Source organism: Taudactylus pleione, unplaced genomic scaffold, assembly GCF_031769625.1.
Source record: "Taudactylus pleione unplaced genomic scaffold, aTauple2 ptg001027l, whole genome shotgun sequence".
Taxonomy (NCBI): Eukaryota; Metazoa; Chordata; class Amphibia; order Anura; family Myobatrachidae; genus Taudactylus; species Taudactylus pleione.
The window spans coordinates 538,814-560,951 of NW_028285428.1; the positions used below are offsets into that span (position 1 = coordinate 538,814).

Below are 22,138 nucleotides of genomic sequence, written 5' to 3' on the forward strand. Positions count from 1 at the left end.
AGCGATTTGTGGCATTTTGCAACTTAAGCCAGAATCATGACGACACAATTCACAATGGTTTGTATCATCATGGCTCCGTCCACTTCACTACAGGAGTAGACACGATGTTGGAGGGTTGTATACTCTCCGAGGATTCCGGGAGTCTACCAGAGTTTACTTTAGAGTAGACAAGGGTGGCACAATGATAACTATGACTGGGGCATGATTATGTCTGGTTTATACCCTCTTTAGAAAAGGCAGAGAAGGAAAAAGGGGGAAGTCAAGGTGATTTCTAAACAAATAATTATATAATAACTTTAGTAGAGGGCACTGAGGAAAGGTAACTAGTGAGAGAGGTCTTTCGCATTGACCACCAGGACAAAATGAGGAATTGGAATAGATAATTACTGGAGGAAGTCACTGAGATGTAACTGAGAGGTGAATTGTTATTTATGGGAGATTATATAATATACGAAAAGACAAAGGAGGAGACATCTGCACTCAATGGAATTCCAAAAAAGCCCCTTTCAATTATTAAATGTATAAGGGGTGCTGCCAAAAGACAAAAGAATATATACCATCCTAACCTCACAGAGGAGGGGAAAAGAGAAGAATGTCTATAGTTTGGCGCACAACAAAGAAATTGTAAGAAATAAAAAACAAATCTTTATTAAATATGCATTAAAATGCCCCTATTGGGACATGACCAGCGAAATAGAGGTTAAAAAATATAGATAGTTATATGATAAAGTGAAAATGATAGAAATTGGTGAAAATAAAAAGAAGAACCCTTGCTGTGTGTCCGTATTTTAATTCTTAAGTCCAATTACGGGTGGTATTATCAGTCTCTATGTCACTCATTTGAAATAAGAAATAGCGACTTAGATTGGGTGGTTTGCGTATCTTAAAAAACCACTACCCTGTGGCAATATTGATAATAATGTTACAGGATCATGTACTATAATTAGTACATAGATATATGACATTCATAGGTATTACCATTTATATCCTTATATCCAGTCAAACTGGAGAGCCTCGCTATTATAGGGGATTGAATATAAAATCCCTTTATGTATCAATGCAGGTATATATCAATATCAAGTATATTCATATAGTTGTCCTTATTACCGGACACCCTAATGACCTCACTATTGTGGAGATTATTTTCTCTCATGTATATTGGAGTTAGCATATAGGTAAGCTACTGTTGTTGTAGCTATGCTATAAATGATATAATACGCCGACACAATGTTAAATGACATGAATCAATAATGAATGACGGGGATTCTATACACCCATTTGGTTAACAAAATATCACAATTATCTTGCTGGATATTGATATTAGAGACAGCGCCAGGTACTGCTGTTGTGACTCGGCCATAAATCATTTGACACACAGATACAGTGTTGCAAGGCACTGGTTGATAATAAGTAGCAGAGTGACTAGACACCCATTGGACTATTGTTGCTCAAAATAACACGGTGTGAACTCGTTAATTCATCTCATCAATGACATATAATATAAGTTAGTTTCAAACACATGTGGTACACATAGCGGGTATGCCAACGTGTGTTTCGCTATGAGTCAGCTTTATCAAGGCAAGATTATATAATATGCCTGTTGTGAGCTAGGATTTGTAAATTGCTGTTTTAGCCATGTGTGCTGATATTCTGTATTGTTTATCTGCACATAGTTATGGATACAACATGCAGGAAGCAATCCTAGATTCTTTTCTGACAATAGATGTCGTATCACATACTGTATTTTTGTAGGTGAGGAATTGGGGTCCGTGTTTGTAAAAGTGCAGATTTTTTTCAGAGCATTTGCAGCAGGATCTTAAGTGGCAGTTTTATTTCAAAGGCAAAACCAACCTGTTATATAAGTGGGGTGTGGTATAAGAGATAGACAGTAGTAATTAGATAGACACCATTTGTTAGACAGTCAATAGTTAGACAGGGGCAAAAGGTTGACAGGGATAATAGTCAGACACTCTAAAGTTCGACATGTAAGAAGGTCGACAGGGTCAAAAGTTCAACATGAAAATGGTCGACACAAAAATGGTCAACAAATTTATTTATTTTTTTAGCCCCTAATCTTAACTCTAACCCTCCCCTTGGTGCCTAACCCTAACTCTCCTGGTGCCTAACCCTAACCGTTTGGGTAAGTGCCTAACCATGGGGGTAAGTGCCTAACCCTCCAATAAGTGCCTAACCCTAAACCTAACAAAAAAGTGTTGACCATTTTTGTGTCGAACTTTTGACCCTGTCAACCTTTTGTACCTGTCGACCTTCTTAAGTGTCAAACTTTAGTGTGTCTGACTTTTGTTCTTGTCGACGTTCTGTCCCTATCTAACATCTGGTGTTTATCTAGACATTTTTATATCTAATTACTGTCTATCTATAGTCCGGAAGGAATATATTCCTTTAATACTGTACACATCTATATTCCGATGACCTAATACAAGCAATTTGCTATAAAATGCACCAGATAAGACTAGTAAAATAGTCTTAAAAATATATGATTTTTCATACCCGCTAAAGGCACTAATAAAGGCACTAATAAATGCGTATTGGATTCCACAGCGACATGTTTCGTCTTTATAAACTTAGTCTTGTACATTAAATTAAGCATTTATGCCACAGTCATAAAAATTTATTAAATGTAAACTTGTTAGCCTCTATATTGTTTCAGTGATCGAGTTACGTCCAGCCAACACATCCTGTTCTACTATTCAAACATAGAGTAATCTACCTGAGTGTCAGACATTTAAATGTTAATGTAGCACCTGCCTGAATTCTAATCATGGCCAAACTCCGCTGGCTCCCATGTTTGGGTAACATCATCGTCTGCCTAGAAGGGAATCTTACACTTTAACCCCTGGAGACTCCCAGAGAGCACTGTTTGTATGGCTTTGTCCTTGTTATATCTGCTTGCACAGGCCAGTGTGACATTGGGCATGATCTGTGCTGCCCCCCACCTGCTGACAATTACCAGTAGATTATTATCTCTACAACACAAGAGATTGGTCACAAGGTCCTTCGCCGCTGTGCAGACACTAATTCCTTCATGCTGAATGGTTTTCCTGCTGGAGTAAACAACTTGAAAAGTGTTTCCAGGTACTTGAGTGAAAATGTCAGCGTGAGTTTGTGTTTTTCTTCTACGTCTGCCAAATTTGGTGGCAGAGAAAAACCTACAGGTCCCTATAGTCTGCCTTTGTTTTGTGTGTGTGTGTGTGTGTGCGTTTTAATTCAGCTTGTTTTTTTTTCCCTTAATAGTTTCCAAGTATATTTACTAAAGTGCAGGTTTTTAGAAAATGGAGATGTTGCCCATATCAACCAATCAGATTCTACTTAACATTTATCTAGCACCTTCTAGAAGATAACTAGAATCTGATTGGTTGCTATTGCCAACATCTCCACTTCTAAAAACTCTCACTTTAGTATATACTATATATACGCCTAATAGTATGTTTGCCCTATGCATTCTTGAATTTCTTTACTGTATGAGTTCCCAACACAACTGTACCATGAAGGCATCATCATTTCTTACGAGTGTTTTGTCTATTGATTTATATAGAGCAGGTCAGATGAATATTTGAGTCCCTATGACTAATAATTGAAGCTGTGTGTGTATTTTTCATTCATTCAACATTTCGGCGATGGCTTATACATAAAGCAAACCGTGATTAGGCAACGTGTTGCTATTTAGCTGTTGAACGACAGATCCGATAGTCTTCAGTGAGGGATCAGAAGAGCACGTTAGGAGTTAATATTCAATAGCTGAATGATACGGGAATGATTGCTCGAAGATTGGCTACGTTCCTAGTGCGTGTGTTTACATGTAAAGACAGGTGGCATAATTGAATGCAAATTGTCCGACCAAATATATCCTTTTGTTAGTTGAGTATTGATGTCATTTCGTTCATGAATGCGGAGAGTAGTGAGGTGACTTGGATCATGTCACTCATTTTGAGACTGTTCAGTAATGGAATGCTAATCATCCAGTGAAAACCACACCTGAATATGAGTACGTTCTCATACAAGCAACAAGGTCTGTTTCAAATGAAAAGATTTGAATTATGTATAGTATGCTTATAAAAAAATGTACAATATTATAATTTTTTTATTTTACGTACTGTATTGTCTTTTATTAAATAGGTAATGACTTATTACTAAGCTGAGGAATGTTTATAAATATTCCATTCAATTAGTTATTTTACCCTACACATGAATGAAGTGGGTGAATGCATACGCACCCATGCAGATTTGCGTGGTTCTGACACTTATGCCTGCTTACATCAGGATAGGAAGGAAGGCATTATAACATAGGCTGAGTACAGTATGGGTGCGTTTATGTAATTGCAAACACATGCAGAACAGGACAACGGCGTACATGCACCTGAGAAAGGCATATTATAGGCGGCTGGTCACTGGCAGGTACAACACACGGATGATAATGATGACGGTAGTGGCTTGTGGTGGATTGGTGATTTCTTCCTCACTGATACATATATTATACTATTGTGTGTATGCTTTTTTTTTGCACAAGATTGGGAGCTGCTTTATTAGAAAGATTTTAGAAGTTTTATTAAAGCCTAATAGCAAATGTGTTTGTTGCAAATCCAATACATGGTTAAAAACATAGCTATAAGTAAGTATATGAGATGTTTGGCTGGTGTAAACTAGACGTATATGCTACACATATTAAGGTAGCTGTCACTTTGCATATGGTCACAATTGCTCCTGCAGTTTGAGGCTAATTCTTCATCAGTGTATATATCTAACAATAAAGGTGCATACACACACAACGATTTTTTGAACGATTATGGTTAAGGATATTGTTTTTCATTCAATTGTTGAAAAAAAATCGTTCACTTTATAAGTTAAAATGATGAACGATTATCGTTCATGCGCGTTCACGTTTGTAGTTTGTAGTTAAGTCAGACTGACCAACTCAACGATTTTCATTAAGGGAATATGCAAAAATCCTTTGTAGTTCAAAAAAATCGTTCATTACATTTAGTAAATGAACGATTTTAGTAAACGATTTTCGTTAATTTTCCCTTGAAAAAATTAACGAAAATCGTTAATTTTTTCAAGGGAAAAATTAACGAAAATCGTTTACTAAAATCGTTCATTTACAAAATTGTTGTGTGTGTATGCAGCTTTAGAGTAGTCCACAAGCGCTGCTAGATTTGATAAAGATGCCTTGACAAAGGTGTCCTGTATACTTCAAAGAAAACCGAAGAACAGCAAGGGTATTATATTCTCCAACAGTGTACACCACTTCTTCACTATAGTGAAAGGAACCTCCGGACTCACCTCAACACAGCGAGATGCGTTCCCTAAAAGATTTCTTTCATTCCCCTTATTCTTCCTTCACAGTTGGTAAAGCTTTCACACTTTTAGAAATAACACATGACTGAATTCCCGGGAACAGTACGGTGAGAGGAGGGTGATTTTTTCTGGTTTTTTTCCATCTTTTGAGCCTTAAAGGTGCATACACACACAACGGGCAAATAGGTGGCCCTCTAGTGACCTGGGCCTAATGCCCAAGTCACACACCTATTTGGGGGGCATATACCTTCAATTGTGCCTAATGTCCCCTATGTTGCCTGGGCCTTGTGCCCGCCTATAGACCCACAGGCCTATTGCCTGAATTTACCCCACGGGCCTAGTGCCCGACAACCCTGGTGGTCTAGGAAGGAGTAAAACACCGGAGGCCCGAGGTCGCCTACCGGTACGGTGGAAGAGGCTGCGGGGGGGAGCTTCGTTAGCTCTTTTGCTTTCCTCCCCCGCAGTCCTCTTCGGTCCTCAGCTTCAGTCTTCTGCCGCTGGCCCATCCTGGCCAGCGGCACTGCCTCTTCCTTCTTGATCACGCCGTCTTCTGGCCTCTTCCGCGGCCGCCAGAACTGTTGCCGCGCCGCTCTTCACTTGTCTTTGGGAGGTCTTCACTCCTCCCCTCCGCTGACGCCGTAAGTGGGCGGGGCTATGACTCAGCGAGCCACGATTGGCTCGTCGCGTCTGCCTCCTATTGGCTGCTGGACTCCGAGCTAAAAGCTCGCGCCCAGTGCCAAACCACTGCCGCCGCTACTTGGCTTCCGGGCTGCGAGCTCCGCTAAGCTCGCGCCCGCAGCCAAGCTTCTCCCGCCGCCACTGGTGGTAGGGACCAGGTGGTCCCTTCACCAGGTACCCGCCGCTGTGGCTTACCTGGCGCTGGGAACAAACACTGTCCCAGCGCCGGGCACGGACGCTTTGCCGATGCTGGGATCTCACACTTGATCCCAGCACGGCTTTCCACAGCAGCAGCCAATGAGAGTCTATCTGACTCTCATTGGCTGCTCTGACAGACAGCGTTGTGTCTGTCTCTGCAGGGGGACGCGCTGTGCTGCAGCTAGCTGTTAGGGATTGGCCATAGCACAGCACGTCCCCGGGGACTTTAAAAAAGTGAGTCCCCAGTCCCCGATATGGGGTAAAATATGCACTATAGCGCGTATTTGCGAACACTGGTATGCATCGCAGCACACGTGTGTGAACTAGCCAATGTGATCAGGACTGTGATCGCAGTGACTACGCAGACCCATTGCAGGGTGAGTGACAGGAAGTGCCGTTTGTGGGAGGTGATGGGGGTGGTCGGGTGATCGCAGGCGTGCCAGTGCATTTAAACGCCGTTGCAGGGTCGTGCATATATTATCCACTGCGATGGCCTACGCAGCCTGAGGCCTGAGAGCGTGCGTAGTTGTTAGCCATTTCTGAGTAAGGTCAGGGCTTGTGCAAGTGTGCGTGAGGCTACAATGGTATTCGATTGTACCGACGGATTCGCAGCCTTGGTAAACATTACGGATGTGTAAGGTAAGGTGGGCGTCCTTATATAGCACTGTGTATGGCATTGCGATCGCAATGGATTTGCATACTATCACAGTTGAACTGAGTGCGTAATCGGTAATCGCTATTGCATTCGCAGTTGCGTTCCGTAGCGAATCAGGCCCTGAGACCCTTGGGTCTAGCTGAAGCAAGAGTGAAGCAGATTCTGGGACCTTTGAAAAGACCTCTGCTTAACTATGAAGTACCAGAACCAGAGTAGCACTGGTAGGAAAGAAAGGTAAGAAATATAATGATGAGGAACTGGACCACATTACAGCACTGGAATCTGGAGTCAATCGTAGAGAGCTCAACCCTTGAACCTGAATCCAGGAACTTGGAGCTGGATCCCTCGTGGCTAATTGAATACCCCCCTTAGTGTAAACAGTGCACTTGCTGAGAAACACATGATCCGAACTGGAAGCAACTGAAGCCCAGAGCCAGGGAACTATCGTCATGAGAAGGAAATTAGTTTTTCTGGCCCTGGACTGGACTCTGGAACTAGTTTAAATTGGGCACTTCGAGTGACTATCGGATAAGCAGATCATGTGAGCGCAGCCTCTGGGAACCCGGTTGGACTGGAAGAATCACATGACAGAATCCAATATGGCCGCACTCATGCAGCCAGACTGTTTGTTTACAATAGAGATGCAGTGCTCGGGAATAATTCCGTGATGCATGGATGACCGTTAGATGACAGCGCTGGACATGAAAACTAGGATCTGGGCAGGGGTATTTGACGTATTAATCCTACTTCACTATTACATGCCCACATACAAATGCGTCTTCTTACACTGTGGCTTCAGTCACGCCAAACAGCCCCTCTCGTCGCTCCGGGTCCCGGGCCCTGGCAAGTGTCTTTTTTGATTAAATGGGCTTCCTATCTTATTTGCATAAATAAAACAACTGGAAGTGACAAAACTACTTTGCTACATTGCATTGATCAATTTGATGTGCGAGATTGTATATCTGTATGCGAATGAGTCTGTATCTGTATACGAAGGGCTACGATGCAGCGGCCATGGCTTGTTCTCACGCTAAGTTCCGCTTTCGAATGCATTTAAAACTAATTTCTGTGCGGTTAAAGGTGCAGCCCAGCGTCTCTAGTACATGTTGAATGGTGCTTTGCTGCGTCTGCAGTGCAGATAACATTCAACTAGGCTGCTGTTCTCTCCCTGCCTGATGCATCACTGCACTGCTATATAACGCATTTTAAATGGTCCGACACGCCTGCGTTTTTCTAACAACCTTTCACCGTTCCTCCGCCAAACGCTGACTACTTGTCCCTCACTTTGCAAGTGGTTCCTCTGTACGAGTGTAATCGCTGAAAGTAGGCATCTCAGGCCTTGGGCATTCGGACGCACGGATGTGCACCATGGAAAGGCGTTGTAGTGGCATTTGCATAAAGCTGCAGAAGTGTGATCAGAAAAAGCCGCAGGCTCGGCCACCGCTGATTCCTACTCAGAATCAGAACCTATGTCTTTAAGCAAACTTAATAGACTTTGTAACACATGCATGTACTTAGGTGATTTCCCTCCTATTCATTAGGAAGATCCCAGCTTGTGTCATCCTCTGATCCTACCTCTAGCCCCCTAAACGTTACATGTGGGGCCTCAAAGCTTCGTTCTGGGGCCATTACCAACAGTGAAAATCAGCTTCCATCTGTATGTACTTGGAGGATACTGTCTTCTATGTGTTCAACTCAAACCTCTGTTACCTTATAAATGAGCTGCAATCTGATTTCTATTAGGTGGAACACTGGATAACTCTGAACAAACGCTTTCTGAATACTGATAAAACAGTATCTGTGTTATTTGGGAAGGCTGTTTACTTTGCAGAGTGTATCGCGCCTAATATGATCAAAGCAAACTCTTATCTAACATCAGCATCTAATAGAACTACTTGGGTATATGGCTTGTTTATAACCTCTCATTGAGGCTGCATATAGACCTCCCGACATCCAAAATGTATTCCAAACTGCACTTAGTATTAAAAACAAATCCTGTCTGACTCCCAAGGCTAGAAAGCGCATTACACAGCAGATGGTGATGCCAGTTATAGGCTATGGGGATGTAGTTTATGGTACAGCCCTTAAAATTTTACAGCTTTCTTTGACTGCCATTTTGTTTTACCATGTAACTACAAAACACATCATACCATCTACATAGACTGACTGTGCTGGGTGCGTGATACATACTGTAGTTCATATTTCCCGTTTGTCTTTCAAATACTTCCTGGACCTGGGCAATTGGGTATCAGCTGGGTAACAGTGTTCCTGTGCCTGCAGCTAATCCCTCTTATTACCTAAGCACTACTTCCAGAAGTAGTAGTATGCTCTGCATTCTCCTACCGAGCTCCCCATTTCTGGAACCCCCATCTCTGGAGCAACCTATCTGGGTCATGTAAACCTGCTTGTGAGTGTGATGTGTACTGCCATTTGTCTGTGATTTGGTCACACCTATATACGATGTATCCAGGACATACAAAGAAAGTTTTGGTTTATTATTTTATTCATTAATTTTTGTTTTCATTTTAGATGGACCCTGTGCAAAAAGCAGTCATAAACCATACATTCGGTGTTTCCATTCCACCAAAGAAAAAACAAGTCATTTCTTGCAATGTCTGCCAGCTTCGTTTTAATTCTGATGTAAGTATGCATGGTCATGTTTATGAAGAAGTACTGAAACCACAAACACATACATCGCCTTCACTATATACTGTATCCAACTATGAGTTCCTTGTGCTAAGTGGGGATAAGTGGGCCAAAGAAAATCCCTGTGCATATCGATTCTCAATATCTACTAAAGTTTTTCCCCTGCCTTCAGCCTTGTAGCTCTAAGAGCAGGCTAAAACACCGCACTGCCATATAGGCAACTATGACAACACTAAGTGACCCATGTGTTACTAAGGAGAGAGGTCACTCAGGGCTGGCTCGAGGCATGTTCGACCAGCGCGGTCGAATAGGGGGGACACCCCATAGAGGGTGCACCCCTCCCAACCATCCAGATTTTCAGCGGGACAGTCCCGTTTTTCGGGCACTGCCCCGCTGTTCCTCCCTGCGCGCATCCATTCATGCAGGGAGAAGGCTGGGGGCAGCCCAGCTACTGAAGGAGTTTTGGGCTCGCCCCCAGCCTGACGTTAAATGGGGGGCATGCCATACGGGCACGCCTCCAAATAGCGTCACTTAGGGGGCGTGGTCTATGGTAATTAGGCCACACACCCTTTTTGGTTGCTCGCGGCTTTGCCGTGCGCAGGGTGGGAGGGCGTCGGAGTCCCTCTCCACACAGGGCTCGGCAACACCTGTAGCCGGCACTGAGGTCACTTACCATCAGGTGTCTTCTCCGTCGCCAGCTTCATCACCTCTGCCTGCCGTTATCTGCCTCTCCTCGCTAGAGAAGCAGAAACTGACTTCTCTATCACTTTGGCTGCGTGACAAAAAAAATCCTCTTAGCTGCATGGGACGGGGAGATCACAGTGCCGTCAGCATGAAACGTGTCCCTGCTGCCACCGCAAAGGTGGTGACATAACATTCACTCTCCTCGGTGGAGCTATTCTTAGTAACAATCTCGGCAGCCATCTCCGGCTTTGCTACTATAGCAGGTGAAGCAGGAGTAGAGTTTTAGTCCAATTACAGTATAAGGTGAAATGCTTTTCGGAGCTTGACCCCAGATTGCTAATGACATTATGTGATGGTATTAGCCATTGCAGCCTATAGGGTACTTTTAAAATTATTTTTGGCAGAGAGATCTTCAGATCCCTCCGCGGTAGGCTATACTGGCACATGCGCGGCCCCATGAACCCATATGCACAGTTAGTAACATGGTTATATGTACCTATAAATCTTTTACTTTATTTAGCATCCAAAAGAAAGAATGTGAATTAATTTTATAGCCTGGCCAAACTTTGGGGAAAATGTATTAAACCTTCAAAAGAGGACAGGTGAAGAAGTTGCCCATACTGTAGCAACCAATCATCTCCTAGCTATCGTTTTATAGAATGAAAAATGATATAGTAGCTAGAAGCTGATTGGTTGCTATGGCCAAAAGATTCTTTTTAGAAGGTTTGATAAATCTACACCTTTATGGCTTATACTGTAGGTGATTAACAGTTTTTGATTGAAAAATTTTGGGAGCCTTAGGTAGGATTTAGGGAAACATGGTATAATTTGGGTAGATCAGAGGCATTGCTGATATTTTTCCAGATTTTGAACAATGAATGCAGTAGAGCTGTGCGTGTATCCCCATGTTACGGTTTTGTCAAAACCACCCTCAACTGTTTTGGATTTCTTTAAAATTGATTAAAGCAGCTAAAATCATGTATGCATGTTTACATGCAATCCAAACCCTGAGATCCCGTTTATACATCATAGATCCAAACTCTACTCAGAAACCCAGGAGTGATCCGAGCAGGGACTGGGTTCGACTTGGAACCCCAAAGTTCAAGTGTGCTTGTTTTTCAGAAAAACCGAATCGCTCATCTCTACTTAAAAGGCTGCTGTGTATCATCCAATGTTGCAAACTGTTCCATATTAGCTGCGAAAATAGAAAAAAATCAAACAGAAAAACAACATTAATTTAAATGTGTATTTTATTATTCAGCATTTACTTTGAAAACTGTATTAATGTAGGCAAGATATTTTGTATCCATCAGTACGTTGGATAAACGGAAGATTAAAGGACCGAATCATTTCATTTCACAGGATGTTTGAAAATGTACTTTTAAATTGGATGTAGATTCTGTAGATGCAGAGCTTGTGAAATAGATAAATGGGATATATATTTTCTATTGCAGAGCCAAAAGAATATTTTTCAATTTGAAAGTTAAAAAAATAAAAAAACATTGCTGCGGCAGAACAATACAGACGCGTCTAACTGAGTCCTTACTTGGTATTGCAAGTATGTTTAGTCTTTGGCAAGCAGAGATGACACATTAAGGTCTGGTTTATCAGCTGTTTGTACTAATGCTAGTTTATAGAACCGCACCTATGCCAATTGCTATCATGTCAGCTGTACCAAATGAGCATAGATCTAATAAGGATTATTCTTAATAGCTTTAGGAATCTGTTTTTCCATTGTGACAGGCATCCTACCTTCATCCCTGTACAATCCCATTGAGGATGCCATTTATTTTGCTTGTCGAGGACAGACAAGTGGAACATAGTTATGAAAGGTTGAAAGTGCAGTGTCTGAATTTTCTGCAGAAAGCAAATGATATGGACACAATCACTTCCACTATGGTTTCCTTTATATGTGTATTTCATTGGAAGGGTATGCAGAAGTGTGCAAAACAACTTCATACAGTATTTGCATTTAAAGGGTACTCACCACCTACAGTACTCATAGCCTAGGCATCCAGTTTGTGCCAACGTTATACCTTTACTCTCCAGCCAGGAGATCTTTGTCTGGCAGGTCAGCGGATGCGTTGTTGTGATTTGTGTCATCGCTCCTCCCCCGCTGCTTAGCGACATGATTTGTGCCATTGAGCTGTTGGAAGCAGGGCCATGGTGAAGGATCCACCACAAATTGCATCAGGTACGTCCCAATGGGAGGCTGATCTACTTCCGGGAGGAGTTGGGTATGGGTTCCCGACGGTCAGGATCCCGGCTGTCACGTTGCTGGCGGTCAGAATCCCGATGCCTGAAGGTAAGTAGCCTTACCCCTAACCCTCCCCTCCCGCAGCCTAATCCTGACGCTCCCCTCCCGCAGCCTAACTCTAACCCCTCCCCTCCCGAAGCCTAATCTTAACGCTCCCCTCCCGCAGCCTAACTCTAACCCTCCCTACCCGCAGCCTAACTCTAACCCTAACCTTCCCCCGTGGTGGTTTGATGCCTGGAAAAGAGGGAAGCACATGTAATTTCTGTATTGCAGTGGAGATCCCCTCTTATCCAAGCATCGAATCACCGCGGCCTATTACAGACGAATATAACTATTTAAGCTGCCAAGGAATTTCCTACAAACGTGACTCAACAAAGGTGGTGCCTGATCACTACGCAGCCTGACAGAGCGGCGTTCACCCCGTGACGCATAGCCGGGACTCGGCATATTACTATACACCTCAGTGCCAGGCTTGCTACAGCGCTACAATAGAACCAGGTGCCGGTCTCACTGCACAGCCCCACTGACCCGGCAGCACCTAACTTCAACGAATGGGAGTCCCTTATGGGTGACTGCGGACATAGGACCTTATTCAGAGGAGGCCGTACGGTCTACGACCGCACGGCCGCCTCAATGTTTTGCCAGTGCCGGTCGTAGCGGGTCTCTTTCCAAAGGGGGCGAGCTACCGATGTTGATTGACAGCTCGCCCCATTTGGAAGGCGGGCCGGGGGGGTACCAGCCCAAACGGAGGCGTTCCCATGGGAACGCCTGCCGTTTGGGGGAGGCCCCACTGACATCACTAGTGATGTCAGTAGAGAACTTCCGGCTCTGACAGAGCCAGAAGCTCTCCGGGGCTTACGACAAGTGAGACCCTACCCTAGGGTCTCGTCGTAAGCCCCGATGGTCGCGATGGTCTCTGATTCACTGGTATCTGTTGTCTCTGGATACTGAGCACCTGGCGAGTCCATTTCTACTATCTCACAGCGGCTCAGCTTTTTACTTCTTGTGAAGTCCCTAATCCTAACCCCCACCCAACCCTAATACTTACTGTAGGGATGGTGACGGTCGGGATTCTGGAGCCGGGATTACGACTGCTGTCGGGATTCCAGCGCTGGTATTCTGAGCACCAGCATCCTGACTGCCGGGATGGTAACTACCTACCCCCGGGAGTGCTCACCAAAATATGAGAGATTCCTGGACATTCTGGGAATATGTATGATCCCCATTATTGATAAAGTATTGACGGAAAAATACTGACTTCATTGGGGCTGATTCTCCATAGCACGCAAAGTGACTATAGGTACGGGCAGCGCAGTAGCCTGAATTACTAAATGACGCTAATGTGAGTATATGTTCAACTAAGGTGGGGGCTCGTGCGTGTGCACGCGGAAACCTATACTGCCTAGTGATTTTACGTTGTCCGCCGCAACTACCATCATAAGCTTTTGATACACGTCTAAGACGTACCCACTGCACTCGAATGGCACTTCCACAAGTCGGGGTGGTTATGTCACCGCCCAGTTCACGCCCTTTTTCTCAGAGACATTTCTGGCCAGTTGTGTAAATCACATCTGTGCATGCACTGTATGCAAAAACTCGCCATGCGCATTCTGGAACTGAGATCTATGCACCTTAGAGTCAGCTCCGTTAGGTGTAGACAGTATTTAAATAGACATCTACACATAAAGCACATAATTCACTGTTGGGCCCTTTTGTGACATTAGGGCCTGATTCAGACCCGCTCGCGAGCGCTGAGAGCTCGCAAGCGGGCCGATGTTGGCCCAGTGCGCATGCGCACGACGGAGCCGGCTCCGTCGTGCGCATGCGCGAGACCCAGATAGCGGTGGGCAAGCCGTCGCTCCGGGTCTCGCACCAAAGGGTGCTGTTTGAGCCGAAAGCACTCTAGGGCTTGCGGCAACAAGACCCTACCACAAGGGTCTCGTCGCAAGCCTGATGGTCGCGATGGTCTTGACCATCGCGACCATCTTCCTGGCCGCTCGCTATAGCTGTGGGTGGTCACCCACAGCTATGCGAGCGGCCAGGAGGCCACTCTAAAAAAACAGAGGGATGGCCCTGATTCAGAGCGAGCGCTCTTTCAGAGCATCCGGCTCTGAATCAGGCCCTTAGTACGGACTCCTCTACATGACTGATATATGTAGTTACTAAGTCTACATTCACCAGAATGTCCATAGCTATGGTATGGACATAGTTAAAATGTCAACATAATAAATGCCGACACCTGGATAATGTTGACATGGACAGAATGTCAACATTGAGAAATTATCGACATGTGCATTATAATTAGGGTTAGAGTGACAGTAAAAAGACTATGTCAACATGACAAAAATGTCGACATTACTTCAGTGTAAACATGGTCAATGTCGACCTAATGGAAGTTGACATTTTGCACGGCGACATGATATACTACACCTATGATTGTGATGGTCATTTTAAATACTGTGGAGCTGCCTGCCTTTTCCTCGCTTTGAGATTTATGTGCTGATGGACTGAGGGTCAAAAGATCTCACTGGAAATAGTCCAGTACGGGCAATTATAATGATCATGTGGAAAATGTGTAGTGACTACACCCCATTGTCTCCCTGTGGAGCCCTATGGACCCTGAAGAAGAAAGTACAATAAATGGCAGCTTGGCTGCTGTAATATTTTATTGCGGTACAATGTGACTGACATAGCGCAAACTTGGAGGCACTATTAATGGCGCATGCTGGTGCAGAGGTTTTTCGGAACACCAAATTCCATTAGGCAAAGTGACTTCATGATACAATTGTATTTCCGGGTTGGGTACGATTTCCCGGCGGTGACCATCCCGGTCAAAATCCAGACTAATTTTACTGAGTTTTCTAACTCTAACCCCCACTCCTTTCACAGCCTAACCCTAACTTTCCTCTTTGCCAGCCTAACTCTAACCCAGTGACTTCACAAGGGTGGTGCAGGCCGTCCCCGAGTGTCACCAGCCAAACTGCTGACACCAAACTGCTGACTCCTCCTCAGTGACAGGAATCGGGTGTTGCAGTGTACCATTACGTGCAGCACTCAGCTCCTGACACAGTGAAGGTGCCAGCACTACACACAAACTGGTCCCTGGGGCAGTCCGTATCTCCGGGACCCCCGGAGTGACTAAAATGGGGGTTCGGACCATGAGGCCACTCCCTCTACCTGCAAGGCCACGCCCTACCTGTCGGTCACGTCCCTTTTTCCAACGCACTACACTCCTATCAGCACCAGATGTCACCATGGGAAGGGACGCCACTGCCCTAACCCCCCTCAGTACCTAACCCTAAACCTAATACTCACCGTAAGCATTCGTCAGGACTTTGGCCGTCGGAATGCTGCTGCTGGTATTGTGACCACCAAGATGGTTAACACCTGGATCCTAACTTCATCCCGTATTTGTTATATTTGTGTATTTCCACAGTGCTAAAGTGCAGGATTTTCAATTATACTGTCACGACCAGGGCTGTGTGTGCTCGGGGGCAGCGGACCTTACCTGTCCGGACGTTATGGCGGGGTCCCGCTGGTGGAGGTGCAGGCACTTGGAGATCTGTGCTGCATGCCAGGGGGTTCCGGAGACATACTGTCCTGAATGCTTGTGGTGAGTCTGGGTCAGGTTTGGCAGTGCTGCAGCGCGACATGGGCACTGCCATCTTGGATTTCATCATGTGACACATTCCAGCCAATCCTGGCAGAGCATTCCGGGAGTCCTAGCAACCAATCCTGCACTTCCTCCGGGTATTTAAGGGCTGATCTGCAGTCCTTTCATTGCCAGTGCAACGTTATTCCAGCTCTTGCTGGGTGCTAGTTCTCTGTGCTCCTTTGCTGTGTTTCCAGGCCAGTTTGCCGTTACGACTCTGCTTGCTTCAGGTTCCAGATATCATCATTATACCTCTGTGTGCAGCAGCGCTTCTCCTGGCTTTTTGCTCCCAGTTGGGATCCCTGCTAAGGTCCACGACATCAGCGTCCCCTCCGGCTATCCAGTTACCTATAGTCGGTACCCACGTACCTTCCTGGGTACACGGCCGTTTGAGTCACTCACTATGTAACCGGCACTCATGAGCAGTACTCCTCTCAAACCAGCGTCCTTCCAGTTCCAGAAGTCTGTTCATAAATCCGCTCCAGATTCCACTCCGGGTCTAAGGGCCTGATTCAGAGCCGGACGCTTTTTGCGGACGGTCGTTCAGGAAAAGGGGGTGGCTATTCAAATGAACCGTTCGCTCTTTGCGGTCTGTTGACGCCTCCATGTCTGAACGAGCGAACAAAACTTGCAGTTGTTTTTTGGATAGCTACGCCCCCTGGCCGCTCACATCCTATGTCATGTCCGCTATTTATTAGATTAATCGAGTACATCGACCAGCGTATGAACTGCTCGCTATTCTTGTGGTTGGTTTTTCCTACCACAATCTTGCGAATATTAATTATGCACACCCATAAAACGCCCGTTTTGACCTTTAAGCACGCCTGCGTTCGGATCTCCACTCCCCGTTTACAAGCACCTTCCCCTGTTACCACCCACATACGCCTCCTCCTGTCACTCAAAATAGCAGGCATTCGCTATTTAGCGAACAAACGATTTTCGGCCGCACTGACTGGTTCGCGCATGCGTATTAAAATCCGTACGCATGCGCAGTTGGGCAAACATCGCTCGGAACGAACGAGCGGCCGCTTACGAGCGGCTCTGAATCAGGCCCTAAGTCTGCAACCATTCGTGACATATACAAAGTGATAGCACAACAGCTGTCGGCAATGTGTGTGATTTGAGGGAGTTTACAGAACTGATCCATGGGGTACAAAAATAAAGAGTACCGTGTTTCCCCGATAATAAGACCTACCCTGAAAATAAGCCCTACCCTTACTTTTGTAGCCCGGTCTAAAATAAGCCCTACCCCGAAAATAAGACCTACCTTTTTTTCTTTTTGAGCTGGGAACGCTGCAGAGACCAGCGTTCCCAGTCATGCAGTGCGCGGGTGACGTCATGACATCACCCGCGCGCTGAGGATCCTGTGCGGCCGCGCCTGCTGGATCATATGAGATCCAGTCAGCGCGTAAGTGAGAGGGACATCCTGGATGGCGGTGACTCAGGTAAGTACCGTACTTGCACTGCAATAAGGGGGCCTGCATAAAGGACACTGCTACAGGGGGGGGGGGGGCCTGCATAAGGGGTACTGCTACACAAGGGAGGCTGCATAAGGGGCACTGCTACGGGGGGGGGCCTGCATAAGGGGCACTGCTACACAAGGGAGGCTGCATCAGGGGTACTGCTACACAAGGGAGGCTGCATAAGGGGTACTGCTACAGGGGGGGGGCTGCATAAGGGGCACTGCTACACAAGGGAGGCTGCATAAGGGGCACTGCTACACAAGGGAGGCTGCATAAGGGGTACTGCTACAGGGGTGGGGCCTGCATAAGGGGCACTGCTACACAAGGGAGGCTGCATAAGGGGCACTGCTACAGGGGGGGGCCTGCATAAGGGGCACTGCTACAGGGGGGCCTGCATAAGGGGCACTGCTGTCAATGTTAGTTAAAATAAGACCTACCCCGAAAATAAGCCCTATGGTGTTTTTTGGAACCAAAAAAAAAATAAGACAGTGTCTTATTATCGGGAAAACACGGTAGCAGTTATGCCTTTGCCACCCTGTCTGAAATGACCCCAGGCAAGTAATAAAATATAGATATGTTTTCTGGAATTAATGGCCAGAATGAAAAATAGATATTATTTTATTCACTGTTGTGGAAATGATCATGTCGACCTTTCCATTTTCACATTATTTCTAAGTTTCAATGAGAGTATTTCTCACTGACTCGTGTGATAATCGTTATAGGGTCATCGGAGTTCTTTATCTGCGGATATCTTCCCAGCTACGAAAGCTTTTACAAAATACAGAAATTTGTTACCAGTTATCACACATATTTGCAATTACCTGTGCGCAAGTTTTCATAAGCATCTCCCACTGCGCCTTAGTACCGTGAATCGCAATCATTTCAGTGTGCAGAGGTGATATGGCATCTGAGAACTTCATTCACATATCATTCTTGAAAACTTTTTGGTCCACTTTAAAAATGGTTATCATTAAGGTACAATTGAACGTTAAATTATGCATCATATAGGTTATCTATCAAGAGTCTGGGAAAGAAACAGCAAATCTCTTTTTCCTGAGGAACGGAAGCAGACTCATAACGAGACGTTGGCTGTCTGCCACAATGTGTCACCGCGAATGAATTACCTCCCAAGTTTACAGTCATTATATGCTTGAACCACTAAATTATTTATCACCGTTATACAGAATGCAATAATTCCACTTCATCTGATGACCCTATATAACACATTTATTACTTTTTTGCATAAAGCCCTCAGTCCATATCATATATAATAGTTTTCTGAGGCCATTTCAAGTGAGCTTGAATGAAAGATGGGAACGCGCTAAAGCCAATTACGAAAAACGATCCCAGTAGACTCACAGCTGAGCCTTCTCCGTACTTCTGAAATGGGAGCTGGGGATTTGTGCACAAGGACATTGTAAATGTTCTGTAATAGTTAAATATGTAATTTCTGAATCGTATTTGCAGAGGGATATGGGTTGTTTTGCAGTGTTGACTTACGAATGTGCTAAAGGGATGAAAATTGGAATAAGTTTCTATAAATTGTTCCTATTGCGTTCACATAGTGGAGATAACCTTCTGTGTATTGAACTAATATTCATTAGAATGCAGTATATCAATTCACTATTAACTTCCAGTGTTGACTGAAAACATACGTGACTATGGGGATGTAGATAATAAAAGCTGCATGTGTCTCTTGTACATAGTTCTGCCACTGGGTTGGCTCATCAGTATTGTCTCAGACTTGTGGCCTGCATCACTAGCACCATGCTGTTATATGCCATACTTGCCATCTCTGGCCAGTCCTTCTCTTGGAGGTGGGGTACCTTAAATTGCATCATCACCCCCTGGGATTTTGTGCTGTGATTCCCGGCTTTGTGTTACTGGGGTCTGGGTAGCTTCATCATATCCTTTGCCACGTTCACTTCACCTAAGGATTGTTGGCGGCCGGACGGTTGTGGTAGGGTTGCCCACTTTTCTGGGAGCCGGCAGACTCTCGACAAAATTTGTGAGTCTCCCGGAAGTTCTGGGAGAGTGGACAAGTATGGTATACGCCCTCTCGTGCCACTGTAGTCTTCTATTGTTGTCAAAGGGGGAAGATGTAGAGCATAGTGTTCACCCATCTGTGGAGCATTTCCTTAATGTTTTCACGCTGTGCTTGCTCTGGAAACCAAGTACGGGCAATACATAGTCATACACGTTTCAGCCACAACTGAATGGACACAACTGTGATGTAACGGGGTGTTCTCTTGTAGCAAAAATTAGAGAGGGCGTACTATCAGAATTGCGAGCTATGCAGAGTTGGACGGAAGCCTCTTTTTAAATGGGTCACTTGAACCAAATGATGATGAGTATCAAGTAAGGGTACGGATTTGGGACAGGTGCACCACGGAGATGGATACAACTCCATATTGGTGCATGCAATATGCACCACTCAGGCAAATAACAGGGTGGAGCATGTTTACAAAGACTGGGTCAACACTGGAGCAAATACAAGACAGAGTCAGCCTCAAAGGGCAATTTCTCTTACTCCAGTCTGACTCATGACTCGCTGAGACCAGGGATGGACTGGGCCTGCGCTGGCAGAAAGTGAGTGTGAATGCTACTGCAGTTGCAGCAAAAGTACAGTAAGGTTGTGTTCTGGGCGTGTAGTTTCATGTTAAGACAAACTTTGTGGCCAAAAAGTCTCAAACGCAGGCTCCGGAAGGGGTCTGACTTCCGTCAGCACTGACCCTGATGTAAGTGTATAATCGATAGTGATAGGGAATCTGCTAATGATGACTGCAAAAAATAGGACGCCACTGGGGAAAACACATCTCACGTTTAGTGAAACAGCTGTAGCAGCTTTCAAAAAGTAATTTTTATTCAGCACAGAACCCTTGTTTTTCAGATACAAAGACTGATTCATGCACAACTGGAGACCAGGAAATCTGGACATATATGTATTTATGAGTGTTATATAGATATTTGCACCTGCTTAATGGAGCAATTCAGACGCTCCAAGCCACTTGGCTACTTACTAGCTGCGCAGTCTGTCCATTACATTAACTTCAATATATTTCCATTGTGTTGACTTTTAGCCCTTTCTATACTGTCCGTGAAGCCACACCTCCAGTCGCAATCGAGTCTGATCTCAGCTGGGTACGGCAAGGGGAGGGTGTTGCAGTCAAGTGGAGGGAGTTTAAAAAAAAAATCACAAATTACAATTATGTTTCAGACTGACTCAGACTAATGCCATGTTTGTTGACAAGGTTGGCACAGCAAGGGGGGGCGTGACGTCAGTTTGGGGGTAAAGCGGGGACGTGACTGCGCGATCGAGTCATTGCAGCCCCGTCCTCACTACACAATGCCAAGGTTACTGGCATTGTGCAGCAGGGGGCAGGGCCAAGATTATGCAGTTCAGCTAGAATTGCGTTAGTGACTCGACCCAGACCGCCCACTAGTGGGAGGGGGAAGTGGACACCAGTGAAGATGGGGGGGGCTGCAGCAGGGAGGTGCGGGCAAGTGGCAACCAACCAGGAGACTTACCCATTCTTACAGGCAGTTTGGAGCGCTACCCAATTTTTGGGAGCCTCCCGGCCATTCTGGGAGAATAGGCAAGTATGAATAAGGCCCTAGGTGTGCACTGCATAAACAGCTGTTATTATTATTAGTAATAATAATAATAATAATAATAATAATATACCTACTGTAGGAAAGACAGAGAAAATTAACTTTATCCATGTCTATATTCATTTTATACCTAGAGTTCTCGTGTCCTTTCATTGTCATTTGAGGGCTATTTATTGATTCATGGGTGTAGGAATATGGCAAAACTACAGTAGATTATGTTATAATGAAATCAATGTGATAATCTCTTAATAGTTTAACTGTGAATGGCAAATGGCTTCTATGTACTCTGGGGTAAGAAGCGGTGATAAATAGCATAGTACACAGGTCAGTCATTTTTCACTCATAAATAGCATGATAAACAGAGCCTCCATTTGTCGGATATTTTACTTTTGGCCAGTAAATAAGACTATTTATATTGATTGTTTGGCTTGGAAAGTAGTGAGGCAGATAGGAGGTAATTAAAAGCATAAATCTCTGGAGGCTGTGGAAGGTGGTTCTGTACTTGGAGACAGACCTGTCAGAATGATAAACACTTTTGATCTCGTAGGCTTCCATTACCTGTTTTATAATGAGCCAAATACTGGATAATTTCACGTCTGTCTGACCTTTTATTGACAATCATCCACGTTTCAATGAGATATTTCTGTCCGGGAAACTTAGTATATAGCATAAACAATATTACTTTTTTTCAAAATGTTGAAATAGTACAAAATTAAATTTGAAGCATCTCCTCCTGGATGTAAATAATATATTACTGCAAATCACATGTAATAAGACGCTTGTGACGTGGTCAGCAAATTTCGTTGCAGTCTAATAAAAAAAAAAGCGGAAGTTTAATAGTTTGGGATTAAAAATGTGATTTATGAACAAACATTACTATTGAAAGGTTCAGCAAACCTTTAGTGATATCAAATTAGAGATGTGCGCCGACCCACTTGTTTTGTTTTTGGATCCAGATACATCTTCTTGTTTTGGTT

At 44.6% G+C, this 22,138-nt stretch overlaps 1 protein-coding gene across 6 annotated transcripts in view; it reads left to right on the top strand.

The window, feature by feature from the left end:
• Positions 1–22,138, top strand: part of ZNF385B (zinc finger protein 385B) — a 566,921-nt gene that overhangs the window by 426,919 nt on the left and 117,864 nt on the right. For all 6 annotated transcript variants that reach the window (XM_088461223.1, XM_088461222.1, XM_088461224.1 and 3 more), the window contains one exon: positions 9,377–9,487. In XM_088461223.1, the coding sequence (XP_088317349.1) occupies positions 9,377–9,487 (111 nt within the window). The remainder of the gene's footprint in view (positions 1–9,376; positions 9,488–22,138) is intronic.